Source organism: Lathamus discolor, chromosome 5 (genome assembly GCF_037157495.1).
Source record: "Lathamus discolor isolate bLatDis1 chromosome 5, bLatDis1.hap1, whole genome shotgun sequence".
NCBI classification, from domain to species: Eukaryota; Metazoa; Chordata; class Aves; order Psittaciformes; family Psittacidae; genus Lathamus; species Lathamus discolor.
This window is the reverse complement of record NC_088888.1, coordinates 37282928-37305850: the sequence shown is the minus strand read 5'-3', so window position 1 is coordinate 37305850 and position 22923 is coordinate 37282928. Positions and strand designations below refer to the sequence as shown.

The window sequence follows — 22923 nt, the reverse complement described above, 5'->3', positions numbered from 1 at the left end:
GGAGGGCAGCCAATGAGCCCCGCACCGAGAGGTCGAGGAGCCGCTCTCGCCCAGCTCCCGCCTCCAGATACGGGCGAGAGCGGCCCCGAGCCCGGTCTCGGTGGGAGCCGGCGAGGATTGAGCCGGCAGCGGAAGCGGCTCGCTGAGAAGCGCCCTTCGCGGAGCGCCTCTGCGCCCCCGGTATGCCGTTCTCCCGTCACTATCACCGCTACAGCGCCGGCCCCCAGCGAGAAGCACGTTTCCTCTCCGGCTTCTTGCCCGCCTCGCAACGAGCCACGGCCGGGAAAGGCGGCACCCAGTACCACAGCTGGACCAGAAACAAGGAATTTACACGCGTGCGGCAGATCTGACAGGGGATGCAGGAAGAAGAGATATATTCAACCCTTTTTCGGCCCTCCGCCGCCGCTTTTCTGTCATTTGCCGATACCATAATGCTTCCTTATCGCTACCCAAGTAAGTAGGGAGGGGAGTCTCCATTTCTGTACGTCTCATTCCTGAGCAGATTAAGCATGCACCAAGTAAAAGGCTGGCACACACATAGGTAGAGTTGTCCGACCCCGAAACGATGCCGAAACCCACGAGGCGTTAGCAGCCGGCTCCCACAAAGAGCACTCCGTTACACTGAGCATCCCCTTTGTCCGTGCATCCTCAGCACACACCCGGCCGCTCCTCCATGCGTCCACGCACGCCCCACGTATACGGCCCCTTTGTGTCTGCGTCTCCCCCCCACCCACCCCTCCCCACAAAGAAATGCTCTTTCCTCCAGGCATGCACCCCTCCTCGGACACAGCCCTTCGCCTCCCCCCGAGACACGCGCGACCCGCCGCCGGGCACAGCGCCCCGGTACCTACTTGTGTTCAAGAAACAGTCCGTAAACCTCCTAAAGCAGCTTGTAGAATTAGATCCATCTTCCATGTCTGGCCCTAGGAGCAGGGGAGACGAGAAGGAGAAGAAGGCGCCTCTCTGCCGCTGCTGCCGCCTAGGAGTCCTGCTCCCGCCGGGGCCGTCACCGCCTCGGATCCCGTCGCCGCGGGCTGCTGCTGCTGCAGCACCGAGGGAATTGTAGGACCACGGGCGAGAGGCGGCTGGAGAGAGGAGGAGCCGGGAGTGGTGCTGCCGGGGGCCGCCGGCTGCGGAACGGAGCAGCAAGCCCTGGATGGAGGAAGAACAGAAGAGTCTCCTCCTGCCGCTGCCGCCAGGATGGGCGATCAAGTGAGCTGCTGCTGCTCCGCCAACATCTCTTCCTCCTCCTCCTCCTCCTGCCGCTCTCGTTGCCTCTCCTCCTCCTTCCCTCCCTTGGAGACTTGTGAGGTTAAAGGAAGACAAGGAGGGGAAATGAGGAGGCGGCGGCAAGAAGTAAAAGGAAAATGGAGAAGCGGAGGAAAAGGAGGGGACTGGAGCGAGGAAAGGAGCCGCTGCCGCTCTGGGGACGATGCTGGCGTTGGCGGCGGAGGAGGCTGTCCCTGCAGCGCGGCTCCTGCTGCTGCTGGTGGTTGTTAGGAGGAGAAAGAGGGAGCTGCAGGCAGGCGAGCAGCCTCCAGGAGCGGGGGGGGGAGGAGGAGACCCGCCACTGCCTCCACCTCCGCAGCTCTGGCCATGGGAGTGGAGCGGGCGGCTGCCGGAGCCGGGCTTTTCCCCGGGTGCTGCAGCCAGGGGGGCCGAGGGGCGGGATATGATCCGCTTCTCCGGGTTGGACATGCTTCCGCTCTTCCCTCCCTTTCGCGGTAGTTTAAGGCAGGACGTCTAGGAGAGATACCGGAGTAAAGCGAAAGGGAAAGCCGAAGAAAGACGGAGCCAAACAAAACCTACGGCGGTTCGGTCTTCGGTTCCCTCCAGCGACCCGCGGGCAGTATTTCCTCCGCGTCCCGTCTCCCCGCACGCACGGAATGCTCACATTTCCGTTCCCCCTTTAGGCCGGAGGGGACAGGGCGCTACTGACCGCCAAGCGGTTCCGATCCCCTTTCAAAGTCTGCTTTTCCTCATGCTCCCACCTCTCATTCAAAGCAAGAAAAAGGCAACGATCTGTATTTTCTTCAAGACGGGCAAAATACTGCCCCGAATGTCCGTGCTTGCCTGCAAAGAGGCAGATGAAACCACCGCAGTGCCGCTTCCAGCCGCGGCCCGGCCGCCAGAGAACGCCCACTGGCGGAGCCAACGCTTCCCGGCTGCCGCCCTTCCTCCCGTTCCTTACCGGCGCGCACAAGGGAGCGATGGCACCGCAGCTACCTGAAGGGAACGCAGAGAGACACGCGAGTAAAAAAGATCCTCCCTATGCGAACTCGTTATTTTAAGGATATTTCCATCTACCGAGATCAAAAAGCAGGCGCCCTGCGGCGCCTGGGATGAAAGTGCCAGCGTGCCGCCCCTCCGTTTCTGTGGGGCATCAAATCCCCGTTCCCATGCGGGGATGCACAATTCCTTCTCACTGCCCCACATCACACGTGTTTGCTCCACACACGCCCCTCCAGCCCCTCCCCCTTACCCCCTTGGCACACTTGCAGCTACACACCGCCCAGCCCCAGCCCTCCAAGGCGTCCAGTTCCCCGAGGGGCTACCTCAGACGCTGGCCTCTGGTGCGCCGTGGCTCCAGGGCCGCCACCGGCCTTGCCCCACAGGCGCAGGCGGCGCCGTTCGCCAACGAAGCCCGTCGAGCCGGCACCCCGACGCCCTGGCGGGGTCCGCCGGCGGGCGGGGTCCCGTCCCGCAGCCCCCGGGGACCTCCGCTCCCCTTGAAGGCGCGTCCTGCCACCTCCACCGGCCCTTCCGCCGCCGCCCCGCCACCCCGCCCGCAGCCCGCCCGTCCCGGCGGCACGGCGCCTAGGCGGGCCGCGCTCCTGCGGCCCTCAGCGGGGCAGCCTCCGGGGGAAAGCCCGGCCGAGGGAAGCCCAAGGGCGGGCCGGGAGTGGAGCGGGGCCGAGGGCTGAGCTAGAAGCCCCCGCCCCACGTATTTCGTTTTCGCCCCGAACTCGCTTTGCCCTGGGCGCCAGCCGTTGCCGAAAGGCAGGCGGAGAGAGGTCCAAGCCCGCAGGAGCTTACCTCCGACAGCGGAGAAGGGGCCAGGCATCACCAACCAGCGGCGGGGCTCCCTTCAGCCCGGGCGGGCACTGCCTTCGGGCCGGGCGGGTGCCGGCTGCGAGGGAGCCCTTGCCCCGTGCCTTCTGTCAGCGCAACAGCACCGCAGGGGAGCGGGCAGCGCGCCCCTGCCCGCCCCTCGCTCCCCTCGCCCCATCCGCAGCGAGGATCGTTCCTGCCCCGGGCAGCCCGTACGGCCCGAGTAGCCCCTGAGGCGCTGGCGCTCACCAAGGCGGGGTTCGGCCGGCCCTGCCCTCACCTCCCCGAGCCCGGCGGACAGCGGCCGGGCCGCAGGGCTCCCCCCTTCTCCTCAGAGGGGGCACGGGGCTCAGAGCCTCGGCCCGGCCGCCGCGCTGACAGCTGCCTCACGGCGCCGACCGCCAGCGCGAGGAGCCTGCCGGTGCTCAGCGGTGGGTCCAGCGCACGCCGGATTACACCCGGCTGGGCAGGACGTCCCGGCGGGGGCTTCCTCCCCTCATGTACCTGGCCGGGGCGGACGGAACCGCGCTCCTCAGGTAGACGGCCGGTTCCCCCGGCGCTGCTGCCCGCCAGCGGGGGGGAGAAACGGAAACTGCGGCGGTCCTCGCCCGGCCGGGGCTGGCCTCCCCGGGGGCACTGGGAGCCGGCACCGCGGGAGCCGTTGCGGATGCTCGCGGAGAAGATGTTTCTTTGGCTGCTGGCAGCGGGGTCCCCGAAACACGGGAGATCCTGTTTTCCTCCTCTACCTTCCGGGAGATCAAACCGCCGAGCCGTCCGTTGCCGCTGCAGGTGCTGCGTTAGCGGGTCTGCGGTGCCAGGTGCCCGTGGGAATCCTCACCGAACTACCGCGATCTTCATATTCCAGCGCAAAATTAGGCTCTGTCGAATTTCGACTCCTGCTTTGAAAACAATACAAACCTACGCTTTTGGTTTGTATCTAAAATCGTTCAAGTGTTTTATAGAAATCATTTCAGGGCTTCTTTTAACGCTAGAATACACACTAACTCCTGTCAAAGTTAGAGCCTTTGCGTACTACTTCATCCGGAATGCTGCAAAATAAGATGCTTCTCTGAAAATAATAGCGCTTTCAAATTCAAGCGCATTTTCAGCCAGTTGAATGTTTCGTAACAGTGAGAAACAATCCACAGAGTTCGCAAAAGGTTTTAAGTGCCGAAACAGGATAAAGATTCTCAGCAAACAAACTAAAAACTTATAAAACAAACAAAAAACCTCCGAGCGGGCAGGTTTTACTAAACTGCTTTCATCTGAGTGGTTCTTAACATCTGTCGTTGCCTAAAAATCCTGCGCTAAAATACAGAAAACTACATCTGCTTCTGTGATCCATTTTCTGTTGGTATATTTGACTTTATCAAAGCCTTCTAATTTATATGTCTGTTTACGTGAGATGCTTGTATTTCCTGAAGTCTCACCGTTACTTACTTTACATAGAGAGCTTTTCTCTCACAACTGCCGCAGGATAACTGGAGATCCAGCAAGCGCTTAAATTCTCTTCGAGAAAGTTTAGCTCACGGAAACAGAACTTTAGTGCATTATGTTTTGTTGTTGCAGCCTGTTTATTCTGCAATTAACAACTTCCCATTAGAAAATCTCTTACACTAAAATGTTTACATTGAAAGAGATAATCAGACTGAAATGACTGACAAAAAGCAAGAGCTATGCACCTGAAAAAATTGAAAGTTCCTCCTGTAGACAGATTAGTCCCAAAATGTTCTCTCAATATCAAATTAGTGAAACTTTACACCGTCAATTTATAACTGTAGAAATCTTGTAGAAATCTTGTTTGACTATGCTAATCTATGCTAAATGTCTCAATTGCTGCTCATTCAAACTACAGTTGTTCAAATATCACTGCCTGAAACTGGGTATCTGTGTATTTATACAAGGAATATGAATTGAGCTTGTATAAATATGTATGTGTATATACAACAAACCAGGCAAAATACATTTTGATTGGTAAGAAATAATCAGGTAGTCTAGACAAGCAGCTTTCAGGTTAAGGGTTAGTTTAAAACTGTTCATTTGATTATTATTCATTAGCCACTGCCGATTCATACCTGATTGGTTCACCTGCTTCTTGGCTGGGCAAGCAAATGCAATTACAGAAGAAAAGTTAGATAACAGTGAAAATTAGTTTTCAAGCTCTGTACATATATATTTGTAAAATACATGGAATTGCAGCCAAGTCAGATACACTTGGTGGCCATTTCAGTACCTGGGGTTAAATTAGTGCTGAATCATATCTGCTTTTTCCCCAGTATATCTCAATCTGGTTTTTCATCGCTCAGTCAGCATCACAGTTTCCATGCCACAGAGCAATGATGTCACTGATGCCACAGTGGTACTAATCGTGCACTCAAGTCATTTACTGGAAAAGCCTTACCCACTCCAATAGGAATTATGTGTGTGACACAGGTTTGCTACAGCATCCCAAAAAATTATTTTTAAACTTCTGAAACACAAAGAAATTAAAATTAAAAGTACTTTGATGCATCCACTTGCAGCAGGTGCGGGGGTTCTGACATGAATGCATTGTGTTGGTGCAATGATGATCAAAAGTCTTTGGTTGTATTTGCATGGGTAAATGTGATTTCACAAGAGTTCAGGAGCCAGAGTGCCCACGAAGCCAGCAGGAAGTCCAGGAGGAATTGGCCTGGTTTGAAAGCAGCAAGTAAGCCTGTTTGGCAGCAATTTGGCAATATTAATCAAAATTCTTGAAGGAAAACATTGTGGGGAAAAAAGTAAAATGAAGTTAAAACAACAGTTGTTTGGTATTATGTACAGCTTAAAACCAAACACCTGTTCTTTCCCCATTTTGTCTGCTGCATTTTAAGAGTGACAGTGACTCATCTTTCATGTGGTCCCACTCTTTTGCCTGGTAAATCCTCTTATGTATCTCATCATCCTTATATCCTAAGAGTCCCCTCTATGATGTATCATCAACACCTTAAAAAAAAAAAAAAAAAAAAAAGAAAGAAAGAAAAGAAAAGAGGGGAAAAAAGAGAAGACAGATTATGGGAAAAGGGAGTTTAGAAAAACATAGGATGATGGCAGCAGAGGAGCTGATGGAACCAGCCACCTGAATGCAGGTGAGACAGGAGCAGCCATGATGAAATAGAGAAAGCAACCTGCTGCAGAGGTGGGGAAAGCAAAAGGATACATGCAGCTAAAACCCAAGCTCTAGAACTGAGTAAATACCACCCCCAATTAAATCCTTTATGGAGAAGTCCTGTTAAAGTTAATAACAATAATTGCTTTTTTTTTTTTTTTCCTAGAGATTATGTGTGGAATGATCTTACAGAATATAGTCATTATTACTGAGCTACTGAACTGCTATCACAAATTAGAAACCTACAGAAAAGACACTGTTTCCTAAAGCCTTATTCTATAAAGCTTTAGAGTAATTGATAGAGAGCCCTATTTCATAAGGGATTCTTTTCACAAATGATTATTATTACACACTGCATACGCATGAGAAGAAATTTGTTTAAAGGGTATATATCAGCCATTTTCTCTGATTCCACAAAAACTCATTCAAGCCACCTCTTTTGCACAGGAATATTAACTGCAAGTCTTGATAACATGCAATCATGTGCTAGCAGCCATCTTAAAAGTGGTTTGGGGAATTACCTAGTCCAGATGCAAAAGAGATAGAGTGAGATCCAAAATGAACTGCAGTTTGTTCAGCAAACCAAAACAAGACATTTTTTTAATGAGTCCAGGTCTGTTCAGAGGTAAGTGACATATAGAAAAGAAAAAGAATGTAAATATACTGTTTGCTTTCAGTAGTTTGTTCAGCTCTGCTTATGCCACTTCATTTTCTTCTCTGCAAGGTGACAGCTGAAAGGTTATGTGGCTGGAGCTATAAATAATCAAAGTTTCTCTAGAAGTGTGTTTCTAAAAGGGAAAATTTGCCAGGAAAGACATGTTCTTCAGAGCTTTGTCAATGTACCCACCATCATACACCACAAAGCATAGCACTTCCAGAGAAACTCTGTGCAAAGTTTTCAGTATTATTTTTCAGGGGAAAATTGCAATTCTTTATGGACAGAAGATATCTCATGTTCAAGGTAGGGATTTTTAACCTCAAAATTTTCAGGTAGACATATTCCTAGATACTACAATGTAACAAAAAAAATAACCTACTGCCAATGTACAAAGGGAAAATATTTACAGTATTTGTACTCAGATTTATGTCCTATGAAATGGTATGAAAGAAGCTAAAGCAAACCTTATGATGCCATCTACAATTTTGTGCTGTCCTGTGAAGAGCAAAGATCAGATATTTATTGGTTTTGTTAAAAGGGTGTTCAGAAAAGGAAACTGCTGTTTGGGCTTTGGTTATTTTGTTAAAGGTGAGGACCTCCTCCAGAGAAAACACCCCCTAAATAAATTAGAACGCCAACAACAGCTCTCTTTACCAAGATGCTATATTATAAACCCAAAGCACCACAAACACTGTAAGCTCTTTAATACAATGACCATCTTTTGAATCACATCCAGCACAACAGAATCCTGGCTGGAGACCAGGGCCTCTTAGGTAGTAATGAAACACAAACAGCCAGCAACACAACAGTTGGCATGGCAAGCAACAGCACTGTTGTTACCTAATACTATTGGAATAGCCATTTTTATTGCAAGAAAAAGAAATAGGGTTATCAGGGTTTTTGTAATTTTATCTTTCTGTTTTCATAATGAAATCTAGAGTTACTTTATGACAGAAGAACATGGTTATAACTTGCTATCTGCTAGAGACAATTCACTTATTGTGTGTTCAACTGAAACATAGAAACTCTAACCTTTACATGAATTACAGTTGTTTTGTATGTAACGAACTTAAGAAAAATCCAAAAGAAGTAGTTAATACTGAATTATCTTTTACTCCTTCACTGTGAGCTATGCTCTTGCTAGCATGTAGCACAGACCATGCACTTCTACTGTCCCAACAGAGATGCCAGCTCCCTCCCATAACTGCCTTTCAACCTCCTTCTTCACTTTCCCAAATTTTCCAGCTCCTGAAAACAAGCAGACTTTTCCCCAGCATGGCATGCACAGTCCATGAAAAATCCTACTGTCCCATCACCGGCAAACTCTTTGCTTGGACTAGCAATTTCAGTTTTGAGTTTAAGTGTAAGACTTTGTTCCAGCCAAAGCCTACAGCCAATTCCTCTTTGTATTATCAGCAGGTGCAAATGTAAATTAAGGGAGTCCAGCCTTTACAATTATCTACAAAGAAACAAAATTTATGTTGAATTCAAGCACCCTTCTGGGACTTCTGAGCATCACTCAGGAGGGAAACAAGTTTCTTTTTAGAACAATGCTTCATCTTTTTCATTTGAATTCCTCCTTTGCTTTAGTTTCTGGTAAGTCCCATTTTGCTCAGTTGCAGTAACTACCAAGTTACCTGCTGGGAAGAACAGGACTTTTACTCCCACCCCATCTGCTAAAAGAGTCAATCCTGAAACTGAGGCTATCGGTAGTGAAATGCAATTATCAGCCTTCAGAGTTAAGACCCTAGGGAGACAAAAAGTCCAAAGAAAGGCACACCCTTAGCAACCACACACTATCTGACATGTTTTCAGACTGGTTTTAAATCCATGTGCTGTTTCTATGCAGAAGCCTATCTTTGCAGTCCTGAAAACTAGAAAGCTGGACTTTGAAGTGAAAGCTTGACCTCTTCAAGTTTGTTGTGCACCCATAGCTCTCCTGTGTGGACTTTCAGACTGATGCCACTGTAACATGCATTCCTTCAACTCCACAAGTGAGCTGGTAAAACTGAGAAAAGTTCATTGTCCAGGTAACTGTTCTCTATCCCATGCTCACTTTAGGCACTGAGAAATTCAACATGAGCTACCCCCCTTCAGCAGCACACACGCACACACTATGAACACGTACCGGCTGCCTTTATATTCCATCCTAGGACATACTTGCTATGTTCTTGCCTTTTTTTCACACTTCTCCCTCTTTTCTTTCTTTCGTGTTTTTACCACCCTCTCACATACATACACAGAGACCACATTTCTCAGGCTGCAGAATCAACATAATGATACGGATTTCCTTTGAAAAATACTTTAATATCAACATGTGAAAAACACCACTTAGAAAGCCGGAGTATTGGAGTATTACTGCCATCATCCCTGAATGAACACTGTCTCACATACGTAACCCTAGACCATTGCAGACAAGCTTATTTGATTCAGTACAATTCCCCTCCTCCAGAAATAAGATACCACTGCCATGTACTTTTATTCATTCTCTCTTATCTGTTTACTTATTCCACATTATCTCATTTGCCATCATCCAGCAGCCCCTGTTACTCCAACACCTTTCTCTCCCTCATGCATAACCCATCCTTACATCTTTTTTTCCAGTTCACTGTTTCTCCCCAACCAACCGCATCTGCCGTGTCTCAGCAAACATACTCTAAGCTGCAGCATCCCTGTTGTCTCAGCTGCAACAAGTTCTTCATGTGCTTTCTCTTCCCTGATTTTGCAGTCTTTCCCCAACAGGAACACCTTCTCTTGGCCAGGTCCCACTGAGAGCTCTGGCACTTACTATGGGAAGGGGATTCTCTTTGAGCCTTGGGTCTAAATGAGGGTCAGCTGGTAAAGCAGAGGAAGAGGAAAGAGAGAAACTGCTTGTGCTCTACCAGAAGCCTGGGGCTGCCTACAGAGGAGGCTTTAGGATAATAGAAATGAAGCAACGTTACCATATCAGCCTGGCCACAGAGTCTACTGCTTGATACAGGTTTCTTGAATGAATGACTAGGAGGCTGAGTACAGACCATGGAACTCAAGCAGAACAAATAGGACACATCCTATCCACATGATAATGCAAGATCAGCAGCTATTTCAAAACAGCCCAGAAATAAAACAAGCACAAATAATTTATCAGTTTCCCTTAGAAAGAAAGTAAAGATACATTTCATAGGTGTAACCGACAGGAGTCCTATTGAAGCTGGAAACTTCATATTCATGCTAGCTAAACAGGGTGGGGATTTTAAAAAATATTGATTGCTTTATTATATAGAAAATAAATACAAAGCAGTATACTGCAAAATACTGCAATCACAGGTGGAAAGCACAGACCTGAGTATCCAACAGATTTCTGCAAACAGTTCACTTGAATAGAACACTTATTTATCTGTTTTCTGCAAATCTCCTGCTCTTTAGGACAAAAGTAGAAGAGAAAGCACAGTGCAACCCACTTGAAGCCATCTCTACAGTATCCTCAGCTTAGCTTTCTTCTGCTGGATACAGTCTGCAGAGATGTAAATGCTGTGCCAGTGGGTCTGACTATTTTCAAGACGAAGCAGCAATGTGGATCCCACTAAATCCCATAACTTAGAATCCCTTTACTGGGAAAGCTTGTAGTTTCTAAGAGCAGAAAAAGTAAATACCACAGTAGCCCCAACACCCAAGGTACACCAGACTGTCTCTACATCTGATCCGGCTCATACATACGCAGATATAATTATCTACCATTACCCTTTTTTTAAAGTACAGATTGACATCCAGACTAAACAAGCCATTAAATGCAGGAGCAACTCTGGGTTTATTTCTGGAGAAAGGGCTCCTTTGTGAGACCGCAATCCTCCCATTTAACTAAAGCTCTATGTGGAGTTCTACACCTGTGGTTACTCTAACCTAAGTTGTGGTTTGACTGGATGTGGCTTCACTAAGTAGAATCTAAAGGATTTCATTAGAAAAGTGTAACTTTCGCTGTCATTAGCTTTTGTTGCCTGTCAGCCCTTGTCCTGCACACAGCTTATCACAATACAGACTCAACACTGGAGACCATTTTTTCTTACCTACAAAACTATCAGAGTTATTTTCTAACTATTTCAGCCCCATGGAGCTCAAAAATAATAGTCTACCATTAAAACAGCTTTAAATGATCTGCAGAGGCAGACTTTGAATGAAAGGGGAGCCACAGGAACCTATAAAGGGGGATGAAAACAAAAATGAGACAATTAGGTAGAATTTTGGTGTAAGGAAATTGTGTGTGCCGCAGGAGAGGAACCCACCCACAGCTCTCCTCCCTAGCAGCCAGGCTCTGGCTGCGGGCACTGCCATGTGGAGCCTGTCACTCTCTTCCAGGTCAGTGGACCTCTGAACCAGAGGCCTCTCAGGGATCCCCTGATCCCTGACGTCAGCCCCTACAGTCGTAGAATGATCATGCATCCACATATCAGCTACACGGCTTCCAGTGCCCCAGTAACAAGGTCATTCTGAATCTCACCGTCCCTCATTTCCAACCCAAATAAATGCATGGCCACTTATTTTGGACCAGCTCTTTCTTCTAGCTTTAAATATCTCTTCTGAATTCTTTTCCTTTGGTGTTTAAAAGGAGCAGTAGTATTTTTCTCAGACTTAATTTTCCTTGACTAATCAAGGCACAATCTTTTAGTTCTTTCATATACCAGTAGCTCCTGTCTCCTGATGTCTTACCTTAAAAGCCTATCTGTGCCCCTCTTCCACTTGGAATTCATCTTTCCTCAGTACAGTGACTACAGCTGCAGACATGCTCTTGTTAAGGTTTTACAGATGGCTTAAATGCTTGCCCAGCTCTTTTGGAGGAATTTTGCTTGATATATTGTGGTTGCAGTACTAGGGGAGTGGAAGGGTTACTGTTGCCCAAGTCATTTTGTGGTGAACAGAGCCATGAAGAATTTCTTTCCCCTTGGTTGTTTCCAACTGATGAGCTCAAAGACAAAATCCATATTCATCCCTAGGTGAATGTTTGCGTACTTTGTACTTGCTACATTTCATTCTGTTTCCAGTAATACAGTCTTCAGAGTTTTCTGAATCATCCCAAAATCTGCTCCAGTTCCCCTCTGTGCAGACAATGGCCTCTCAGATTTTATAATCTCTAAGCTCTGCTAACACACCCTTACTTACATACAGGAAAGAAAGCACAAAACCAGTTCAGTCCCCAGGCAACCTTTACACCAGCAGGGCAGCTGCCCTTCCTTCAGCTGTAAGTGCTTGCCTGTAGCTGTAAGTGCTTCATTCTCAGAGGGTCCACAGCACCCAACGTTTCTGCAGATTTCACAAATACTCAAGACACTGCCTGACAGCTCTGCAAAACAGGGAAGTAGTATCTATGAATGCTGCCTTACAGAGGAAAAACACAGAAGTTATTTCTTTTTCTCCTAAAGTTATGCAGGAAATTTTAAAAAAGAGTTATAAAAGACCATTGAAAGAATGACACAAAAGTTTCCTGGTTCCCCCTCTGTTCCTCTCTGCCTGCAATATCACCCTCTGTTTTCTCATCCACCGCACGTATGAGGAAGGAGTCCAGGCTGGGGCTGGCTTCAGGCAGAGGCAAAGTAAGCAGATCCCCAAAACCACAGACTGCCAGAGGGCACCTGGCTGCCTGCTCTGCCCTTCCAGGAAGGCAAGCAGACAAACTATTCCAGCAGGGTAGCCACCCAAAGAGCACAGCTCCAGCCCTGCCTAAAAAGCCTCCTGCTGTCTCTGCCATGGAGAGTATGATCACAATGCACGGCTTGTTCTTAGTGCCTGCTGTCCTGCTTTTTTAAGAAAAACATATTTCTTCTCTCTTTTGTTCTCCCTCTTCCCATGGCCATTTTTCTTTGTTATATGTGTCACTAAAGAGTTTTTAAAACAAGCCCTCACATTCAACAGAAGTCTAATTTTTCAAATAGCACTCATTGCTGAGATCAAACCATCCCTCTTTGGCTGGACCTATGCAAGAGGACTCTACCAAACATTAAATCCAATGTACAGAAATTATTTCATTTAATCTGAGAATAAATTTAGAAAGCATCAGTAACTGACCTTTTATCTGATTGAAAAACCCCAACAAAACAATCTCTTGGTCTATTTGTTTGTTCACAGGGAGATGTTAAAAAACCTCCCACCTCTCCAGTTATACATACTTTCTTGTAAGTGAGAACTTGTTCTCTGTAATCAGATATCTGGCCTGGCCTGGGTGTAGAAGGAAGATTCCCACCTAGAGATTAGTGCATTGTCAATATTAACAGCTTTCATGAGATTGCTGCATCATGATGCCAAGCAAAAATATTTGATTCACGTGACCTATGTTGAAGCTTGGTGCACAATTTGAGGTGCTTCTGGAGTTGTTCTCAGATCAGTCAGCTTTCAAGCAGCAATACGAATGTAAACGACACAGCAGCAGCTGATGCTGCAAATGCACTGACCTGTACTCATTTTTTGGGACACAAATGACCCAACCACAGCAGCATTTATTACAGCTGCCTCTTCGGTGTACACTGCGTGTCAGGTCTGGTTTTTCAAAAGACATTTTCAAATGGTTCTTGTTTTGAGTAACAACAACCACAAAAAAGTTAATTCACATTACTGCTCTCCACAAAAATCAGCATAGCTGTTTATCAGCAAAGGTATTTCTCTACAGAAAAGAGATCTTGGTGTACATTACTTCCTCAGCTCCCTATAGGACTTTAAGGAAATGCAAGAATAAATGTAGGAAGGAATGGAAAAGATCTAGAAATCTGATGCATGAAAGAATACAAAAGAGAAAGGAAAAACAGCTGTGTTATCAGATGGCAGGTTAAAATTTGTAAGGAAGGGAAATGCAGAGAAAGGTGATGAAAAAGTAAATGGAGTCACCATCATGGAGCTCAGGGGTAGACCAAGGAAAGGCTGCATCATCTTTATTGAAAAAGCAGAGCAATTTTTTTAGCTCTTTTGCTAGTAGCTATTGTAAATCCTGCTACACCCTTGCAGTAGATCCAGGCAAACAGATACGCTTGTCTAATGGGCCCTTCATGTTCTTACTCCCCAACCCGTAAAAACACTCTTGATGAGAAGTTCAACCTGAACAATGACAATTCACTCATTTACCCACAAGAAAGACTGGGCTTGCTATGCCTGAAACCTTGTGCATGATTTGCTCCTGCTTTGTGTCAGCATCAAGCCATGGACCTCAATGGATTGTGTTATTTCTACTGCAGTCAACAAGACAAGCCATACTGCATGGTTTTGGCTTTTCCTTCCAGCCCTTCCCTTACCTGCCTGCCTTATTTACTCTTTGTAATACTTCTTTATTTTTCATTGCAGTTTTTCCACTGCAGCTCACAAGGATCTGGCTGGGAGGCTCTCTCTCTTTTTAGGGCAAAAAATGCTGGAAGTTACCTATGCCTAATGCTGTGCGTGAATACTTGCTGCAGTTACATAGGACAAGGAGTAGATCCATTTCTCGATGAGCACTGGAAGTGGAAGGAAGTTTAGGAACCCCATGCAGGTAGCACTGTTTGAATTGTGTGAAATAAGCAGCAGTGAACAATTTTAAGCCCACCACTCCAGTTAGATTAATCTACCAGATGGAAAATTACTTAAAAAGCTAATCAGACTGCCATATTTTGCTGATTCGTCAACATGTGCCTTCCAAGCATATGTGAAAACAAAACCAAACAAAATCCTCAGAAAGCCAGGGAAAGCAGAATTACAACTGGGCTTTTCACATGAGACCAAAACAAACTCCCCACATTTGTAGACTCTGTCTTCACTAGCTCCTTAGATGCAAGGTACGTTTTTCAAGCCCTACATTAACTCCTGCATGAAAGGGATTTCTTTATAGATATTCACAATAAGTATATTTTAAAAGAAAATCAGGTGGTACAAAAGGAATAGATGCTATATAAAAGCCCATTTCTAGTTGATACACCAAGGAAATTGTTTAAGAGTCATCACTCTGGTGTCATTATCTGATTAGGTAACTCGCGGAGTTACAATAGGGATAATTCCAACTTTCAGATACCTTCAAAACCACTATGTACTGCTGTTTGGTAGAAAACTTTGTTTACTTCAAAAAAGCTTTTCTGAACTTTTTTACTTTTGGCATAATCTTTGGCGTTGTATTTCTTATAAGAACCCAAAGGAATGGGCTTGTTGACTCCATCAGCATTCATTATGATCGTGGTTTTGTTAGATGCTTACATATTCCAAGCACAAACATTGACCATCCTCAGCTGACAGGTCATCTCAGCCCACGTTTAATCCTTGGAACATTTTGTTCTTGTGTGTTTAAGGGCTCTGTGAACACTGTGTTTGTATAAATGGCTGTGCACACAGAACTAAATAATTAACACTAAATACCGAGGTATACCTAAAGTACCTGTGCACAGTGAAGGTACTTGGTTGTTTTCAAAACCTTGAGGAGTCAGGCTAGTGTAGTGTACTTAATAATTTATAGGGTTTGCTTCTTTTCCAGGAATGCTAAACTGTATAACCGGTTAAAAAATATTTAGAATATGCGATGTGGAACCATGCTGTTGTAATCATTTGTATTTCAAAAATGAGGTGTTTATAGACAGCTAAGAAGTTTAAGATTGAAATTAGAGAAGGAAGTTCACCAAAGTTTCACAGTTTAGGCTGGCAATTCAATGAACGAGGCTAGGAAAAAATCCTCTCCCACAAGCAGATCATTCCATAGGTGCCTTTACTGAGATTTCTTGCAGATTCTTTTGAAGTGTCTAAGAGTGGACCCTCTCGAAACAGGGTAAGACTACCAGACAGCCATATCTGCAATGGCTTCTTGTATGTTTCTAGAAATCTAACTTTGAAAAAAGGAACAGAAACCCACAATGCTGGGGAAAGGAAGACACATAGTTTAACCAAAGCTATGGAGCACTTCACATGAAAAAGAAAGTTCGCAGAACAGCTGATGAATAAGGACTTCAGAATATAACCCGATGAACAGAGTACATTCCCAAATGGTACCTGGCTGGAGCAGTTGTTTTGACTTGTTCTGTGTGATATAACAGTACCTAAAAGTAGGAAGTGATCTAAAAATATTAGTGTTCATATATTAGCAATGTGCTTTTGTAAAGCATTAATATGTTGTCTGAAAATAGAGATTAAAGCACACAGCACAAATGTAGTGGATGCCAAATGTCTCTGTCCCGTATCGTTGGAAACTGAAATATGCATGTTCACAAATGCCTCCTGGGCATCAATTTTTTGCCTTACTGTCTCGCTTCTTCCCCCGCCCCAGTCATCAGCTTTCCTTTGCAGTTCCATGAATCACAAAACTGAACGTACTCTGAATCACCCCAACACTCATCCAAAAGGTAATTCCCCAAGCAACAATTTGCTTGATGTGGTGATTGCAAACAACATATACGTGGCTGAAGCGCAAGGAGCTGCGTGTTACCAGCAGACAGTTTTGGCCACCAAGGCCAGCTGAGCTCAGCTGAGTAAAATACTCCACCTTTTAGGAAGTTCAGATATTTTCCCCAACTTGCTTTTTTTTAACCCCAAATAAATTTGTTTAAAAAAAAATACATATTTTAAAGTTGTCTGGAATAATACAATGCAAACAAGAGACTGAAAGGTACACATGGATACAGACACACAAAAATCCCCAGAATCTCATGAATTGCAAGCTTTTAATGACCCCATCCATCCTCATGTTCAAGAACCTGCACTTCACGGTCACACTGGGAAACATTTTTGTGACAATCTGATACATCTAAACAAAAATACACTTTTTTCTGATTTTAATTCTATAAATTGAAATGGGTTTTAAAAAAAGAAAGAAAAAGAAAAAAGGGGAAATAAAAAGAAGAAAAACAATAAAAAAAGAAAAAGGAAAAAGAAAAAGAGAAAGGGAAAGGAAAAGAAAAGGAAAAGGAAAAGAAAAGGAAAAGGCAAAAAAGAAAAAGAAGAAAAGAAAAATAAAAAAGAAAAAGGAAAAAGAAGAAAAAAAAAAGAAGGAAGAAAAAAGAAAAAAAAGAAAAACTGAAAAAAAAAGTTGACTTTCTCTCCCAGTATAGCAGCCTGTCTTGGGTGTGGATGAGTTAAGAAGCTCTCTCTCTGACAGTCCATGTTCTTCCACCCACAGGACAGGAATTTCTCTCTACTTCCTGTCTTTCCCATTCAGTTCCTCAGAGGGTATCCTGTGAGTACCTTGCTCTCTCCCCCTCTCTCTGCTGACAGGAGGACCATTATATTTTAGCCATCTATTCAAACTCTCCCTCCGTTCAATAATGGGTTCCAATGATGGGGCAAAATTGACAACCCCAATTTGCACTGCCTAACCCTGATTCTTTATGCAGCCATACAGACATTGCCTCTACCAGGACACAGGAATTATCCCTCAGCAAAACGTGATGGCAGTTCTTTACACCTCGCTTTTTATGTTGGAAGTCTTTTAGGCTTGTCTGTTATCCACTCCTGTAGGTATGAACATTACTAAGCTCATATTTCTATCTCACTGTCTTTCATGTTTTTGTACACGGAGCTTTTCCTTTTCCTCTTTCTTCGCTGTCCCCTTGCCAGATTCTGCATGTTTGAGTTTCTAGGAGCTGGTGCCTTGTTTCACTTTCACACCTTTATGACTGTTTGAGTCATGGCTGCAATGCTTAGCAGCGTAATGAAAGACCCCCCAGAAAGACTTGGGCAAATGCTGCTCCTTGTACTTCTGAACATTTTCATCCTTTCTCTCCGTGCACTCAGCACAACTCTGGAGCAAGGCCTTGGCCTCCAGGTGTGTCGAGTGGGCTGTGTCCCTAAAGAAAGGATTCAGTGTCCTTCCACCGACTCACCCAAATTTACCTGGGGTGCAGAGCTCTGCACCAGCACTTGCATTCAGCACCCAGAAGCTCCCTGTGCTCTCCCTTCCCCCATCTCTTAGCCAATGCCAAACTCCTTACTTTCACTTTCCAGGGTCTCTTTACAAGCAAATCCCCTTCCCTCCTGCCCATCCTCCTCCTCCTCTCCTGGTTTCCATCTGCTCTGCCTGGCCCTCCCTGTCTCCTTTCACCCCCTCCCTCCAGCCCCTTTGTGTTCCACTCACATGCCTGCTTGCAAGCTCTTTTCATGCTGTCTTTGTGCCTGGATTTCTCCTCGTAAACTCCATCTGGCATGCATTCATTCTCTCTTCCTCCCACCTTATAGCCCTTCACAAAATTAACTTCAATGAGACTCAAAACACTGGCCTCCACTACATTCAAAAAAATGCCTTTAAGCTTATTCATATTAATCTGGAAAACTCACTGGCATCAGTCAGCTGAAATAGTTTTTCCAGCAATCATGCCTGCCAGTCTTGCCTTCATTCCCTTTCTCCCCTCTTCCCTCTCACCCCCACTCCATGTTGCACTTCCCTCCTGTTCTCCTTTTCACTCGGGATGGAAGCTTTTCAGGGCATCTTTACCTCGGATCAGAAAGTGCCATGCATGTTGATGAAAGTGAGGACTGTGCTGAATGAAACCAAAATGTCCTGCTAACTTCAGACACTGCTGGAGATGCTACATCTGAGCTGTCTTAGTAAACACCAGCCAGATAGGATGAGTTGAGAAATTACAACTAGAGATTTGGCTTGTGTCAAGAAGTGATTTCCTGAAGTAAAGACTGATAACCCCTTCTTTGACAACAGCTGGTGTTTTGCCCTCCCAACTGAAGGTGACAGAATCCACCAGGAAATTCTTGCTGTCTTCCAGCACACAGGAGTAGCACACAGCATAACCGGGCTCCCCAGTATCTCCAGACCTGCAGTGGGTAGCCTTTTCTAAATTGCCTTTTACATGCTTTCCACATCACCATGCCAGATCTGACATTTCTCTTCCACAAACACCAGGCATTGAATTTCACTGCTAACACAGGAGCAACAACCATTGTACTGCTCAAGTTTTGCAGGCAGGTAACCACATCTGTCTGCCCTGCCTTCTCCCACTGAGCTAGAGATAAGAGGTATAACCCCAAAATGAGCTGCGAAGACTATTTTCCCCTCCTAACATACAGAAGAGAGTAGGTTGCTTGATTATTTTTATAATGGTAGCACTCAAGAGGGCCTTTGGGGACCCAGGTGCTGTGCAAGGCCTGCTGTGGTGAGTCTGCTACCCAAACCACCTATGGATGTTCCAAGTAAGGGCAATTACTGCTGGGGAAAGCACTCTGGGCAAGTTGAAAGGGAAGGTGCAGAGGCCAAGGACAAGAAAAAGAGGTGAAGATGTCTCCTGACTTGCTGTAAAGGTAGAAGAAACCACGAGTCCTGTCAGGCACAACTGACCCTCTTACCTATTCCTTGGGCAGTCCCTGATGGCAATCTGAAACCATATAATTAATATGTAATGGCTTGCACCAACATAGTAGACTAGTATAAAACACAAAAAGCAGCACATATTTGCATGCTGGCAGTGCAATATTGAATTAGCCTCTTCAGTAACAACAAAGGAAGAGCAGAAAGATACCAAATCAACTTCCTTCACAGGACAGAGCATCAATATCAGTGCAATGGTACAAAACTAGAGCAGAATGGGTATCTCAGGATGCTAAGAGCATTTCACCTTCAGGCTGATCAGGCTAATAATTGAGATCTTAATGTCCTAAGATTCAATACAACACTCCTCACCCCTTAAGAAAAGGGGCCTAATTTCTTTCAAAGTGATATGCTTTCTTTCAAGTACAGCTCAAACCTTTCTCTGTGCTCTGATAGCTTTCTGGTTGCCTGTAGGGCATTAATGGTTTCAAATATTTTCTCCAAAAGAGAGGGCAACCACGCTTCGAAAACACATTTCTAGAATGAAAAATTATTAACAAGCCTTCTCAGTAGTTTCAGTAGCAGTTGTTTCAGGAAGACACAGAGGACTGAACTGGCTTGCAGACTTAACTCCCTTCATTCATTTGTAAGAGTCCTTCCAGACAGAGCAGAAGAAAACAGGGCCATGACGCTGCTTCTGTACTTAAATCTCAGTCCAGGCCTGCTAGTCTCAAAGCTATTGGTGAGGAGCAGCTGGAGTTTCCACATGTGGGATAACCTCAGCATCTTGGTGACATTTTCATAGGCCAGAATTTGTATTACAGACAGCAACCTCCCACCTGAAAAGTAACTTTAACTTTTGGGAGATTGATTATCACTAACCATTACCCTGAGAGGAACCTCAAGACTCCTCCTTTCAGATTATTGATCTTCAGTTATTAAGTAGTTGTCATGAGAAGGTGTTAACTAATCAAAACATCTGACTTCAGGAAAGAGCTGCTAACACCCACGAAAACTAATTTCAAGTACTTGCAAAGCATCATGCGCCTTTCTAACAGCACTACAGAAATCTGTAGCCCAACAATGAATCCCTGAGTATTCTTCTTTGCTAGGCCAGCAGAACCCCAGCAACAGTCCTCCTTTTTGGACTTAATTTAGACTATGTATTTACCAGTTTGCTTGTCAGGACTTTGAAGCAAGGACAGTTTATTGCTCTGTGAGCAGTATGACAAACTAGCACAACAGACCTCTGTTCTGGGTTAGTCCAAGGCAATTCTGGAAAAAAATAGCAAGTGGTCAGCACAGGAGACACAGAAAACTACCTTAAAAGCACCATTTTCAGTTAACCTTTCTTCACTGCAGTTTAGCAGCAACTTCTGCCTCTGGAATGCCAACAGTATCACAGTGGTCTCCTCCCAGTGTCTACAGTGCCATAGTCAAAAAACCTTGACACAAGCAGCATAGAGCGGAACACTGGTGTGGAGAAAGACTTCACTGATCCTCTGTGCATGTATAAACAGTGTACATGAATGTCAGGGAACAGGAGAGATTAATGAAAACCTGATTTAAAACACCTTGTTAATTCACAGTAACAGTCCAAGATGCTGTAGCCGTAACACAGTGTTAAGATGTGGTTGGTTTAGCCACTGCTGTGAAAGACTAAGTTTTATTTTGGTGCTTTTTAATAAGAGGGAAGGAAATGCCTCACATTGCTCAGCAATGATTCCTTTGGGCAATTAAGAACGACATCAACAGGCTGGAGGGAGGTTTGCCCAGAAAAATGAAGGGCGCAGGCCAGAAAGCAACAACAGCAGACCCTTGGAGGTTTGAAACTAACATGAAGGATACCCAGAGGCAAGACCAGGAACATCTTAAATCAGGGAAAACAGCAGTAGCTGCATAAAGCCCATGCTGTTTTCTGTTTTCAGGTTTACAAAAGCTTCTGCAAATGAGTAAGCCATATGAAAACGTTAAAAGGTTGCAGATAAGACACGGAGTAAACTCAGCTGTATCTGTGTCACAACCAACAATATGCTACATTCCTAACTAGAAGATCCTGGATACATTTTGGAAGGGACTCAAGCTGCCAGGCTCAAAGCCAACACAATCTGTGGGTGGGTGCTGGATGCTTGCCTTCAAATTCTCTCCTTGCCAGCAAACCTATGGAGTAATAATGGCATCGGTTTTGGAGGGAGATTTCATAGTGCTTAAAACTAGAAGAGACCACAAGTTGATCTACCGTGACCTCTTGCTTACCACTGGCCGTTAAATTTCACTACTGACCTTTTGATTGAGAATAACAATTTCGGTTATATTAAAGCAATTTATTCTTTAGCCAAGCAAGCTATCTCCATGCTGTGAAACTATGAAAAGGAAGGGAAGATGGAACTCAAATCCTTGCAACCCAGGTGTGGTGTGACCACATATTCCTTGTAGGTGATCCACATACCTGTCCTGAGAGAAAATCAAGATGTTTCTCAGGTCTCAGCTGAGTGACCAGCAGAACCATTTTTTCCCCTGGTTGATGCAAATCTGATTAGCAGTTTCACATGGGGTATAAGAATATCAGACACTAGACAGTTATCTTCTAATGAGAGCTCCCTCTACTATCCACCCTATCAGGTCTCTGATCTATAGCTGTTGCCTGGCTTCGAGTTGCCAAAAGAAGGTAAAAACACCCTCAGGACATATCTTGCTAACTGTGCACCAGAGGGAAATACCCTTCCTCATCCCTGTGGGGAGCCAGCTGGAGCCCTGGAGCATGACTTTAACACAAGGATGTCTTCCAGAAAGGAAATGGGGGAAGACAATAGGATGGAAAGATGAAGTACAAAACCAGAGCACAGTCTCAATTCCAAGTAAAGCTGCCACCTTCTGACTCCAATACACTACATGGGAAACTTATCTTCTAGCCCTATCCAACCTTCCAAAAGCAGCAGCAGAAAGAATTTCTAACGAAGTTAAAAGAAGGTAGGTTAAGCCCACTGAGATTATAACAGCATCGGAAATAAACATAACAAACCTCTGAAAAATAAGAGAGCAAAGTAGGCTTGCTGAGACGTAACAAAGGAAGCATTCATCTGAAAGTATGGAAGTTAGAACCAGTTTATTCTGTATGTGAGGAAATAAATATTACCAATGATGACAACATTTTCAAGTGAACTAAAGAGCACAGGGAGCAGAAAAATGGTCATGAGCAAGGAATAAGCAAGCATATTTTAGGGACAGAGGGAGATGAAGCACTATGACAGCATGAGTTACCTAGAGATGCAAGATGAAAACCATGACTCATTCACTATTTGTAGAAGTATTTTCCAAGTATTTGGAAACAGACACCACAGTTCCAGAATTTGGCAAATAAAGATTCTAGAAGACAGATAGACTGACATTATCTCCCTAAAAGACTAACACCTACATTTTTTAAACCCTCTGAGATATTTATGAGTAGCCAGGGGGTGCACTTGGAATTGTGAAATTTAATTAGTGAGTCACTACAGAATTATGAAGCGTGAATCAGGTCAAATTCATTTTTATGCATTAGTTCTTGGTCTTGGTTCAGGCGAGGAACCAACAGATCCAACATAACAGATCTTCAGGAATATTTGCTTTTTAATCAGGTTCCTTGTGGACTGGATTGCGAAGTATTCCATTTCATTCATTAACAGCAGTTTCAAGAGATGAGCCTGATTCTGTACCCAGCATGTTAAAAAGCCCGTCAACTATGACTGTTGGGAAAGCCTTCTATTTAAAGAACAGGAGCAAGGAGGCAGAGATCTAAATCTCGGGGTTTGTACCCTGCTCTAGAGCTAGTGAAGGGCAGAGCGCCATGAGGGCTCTATCCTTATCATTCCATTGACCATTTACATC

The 22923-nt window shown here is 45.2% G+C and overlaps 1 protein-coding gene across 1 annotated transcript in view; it reads right to left on the bottom strand.

Moving 5' to 3' along the window:
• Positions 1 to 22923, bottom strand: part of PDE10A (phosphodiesterase 10A) — a 336032-nt gene that overhangs the window by 175040 nt on the left and 138069 nt on the right. Inside the window, exons 3-4 of the mRNA XM_065680432.1 lie at positions 3556 to 3947; positions 852 to 2226 (exon numbers count right to left, since the gene is read on the bottom strand). Of these exons, the coding sequence (XP_065536504.1) occupies positions 852 to 1698 (847 nt within the window). The 5' untranslated portion in view covers positions 1699 to 2226; positions 3556 to 3947. The remainder of the gene's footprint in view (positions 1 to 851; positions 2227 to 3555; positions 3948 to 22923) is intronic.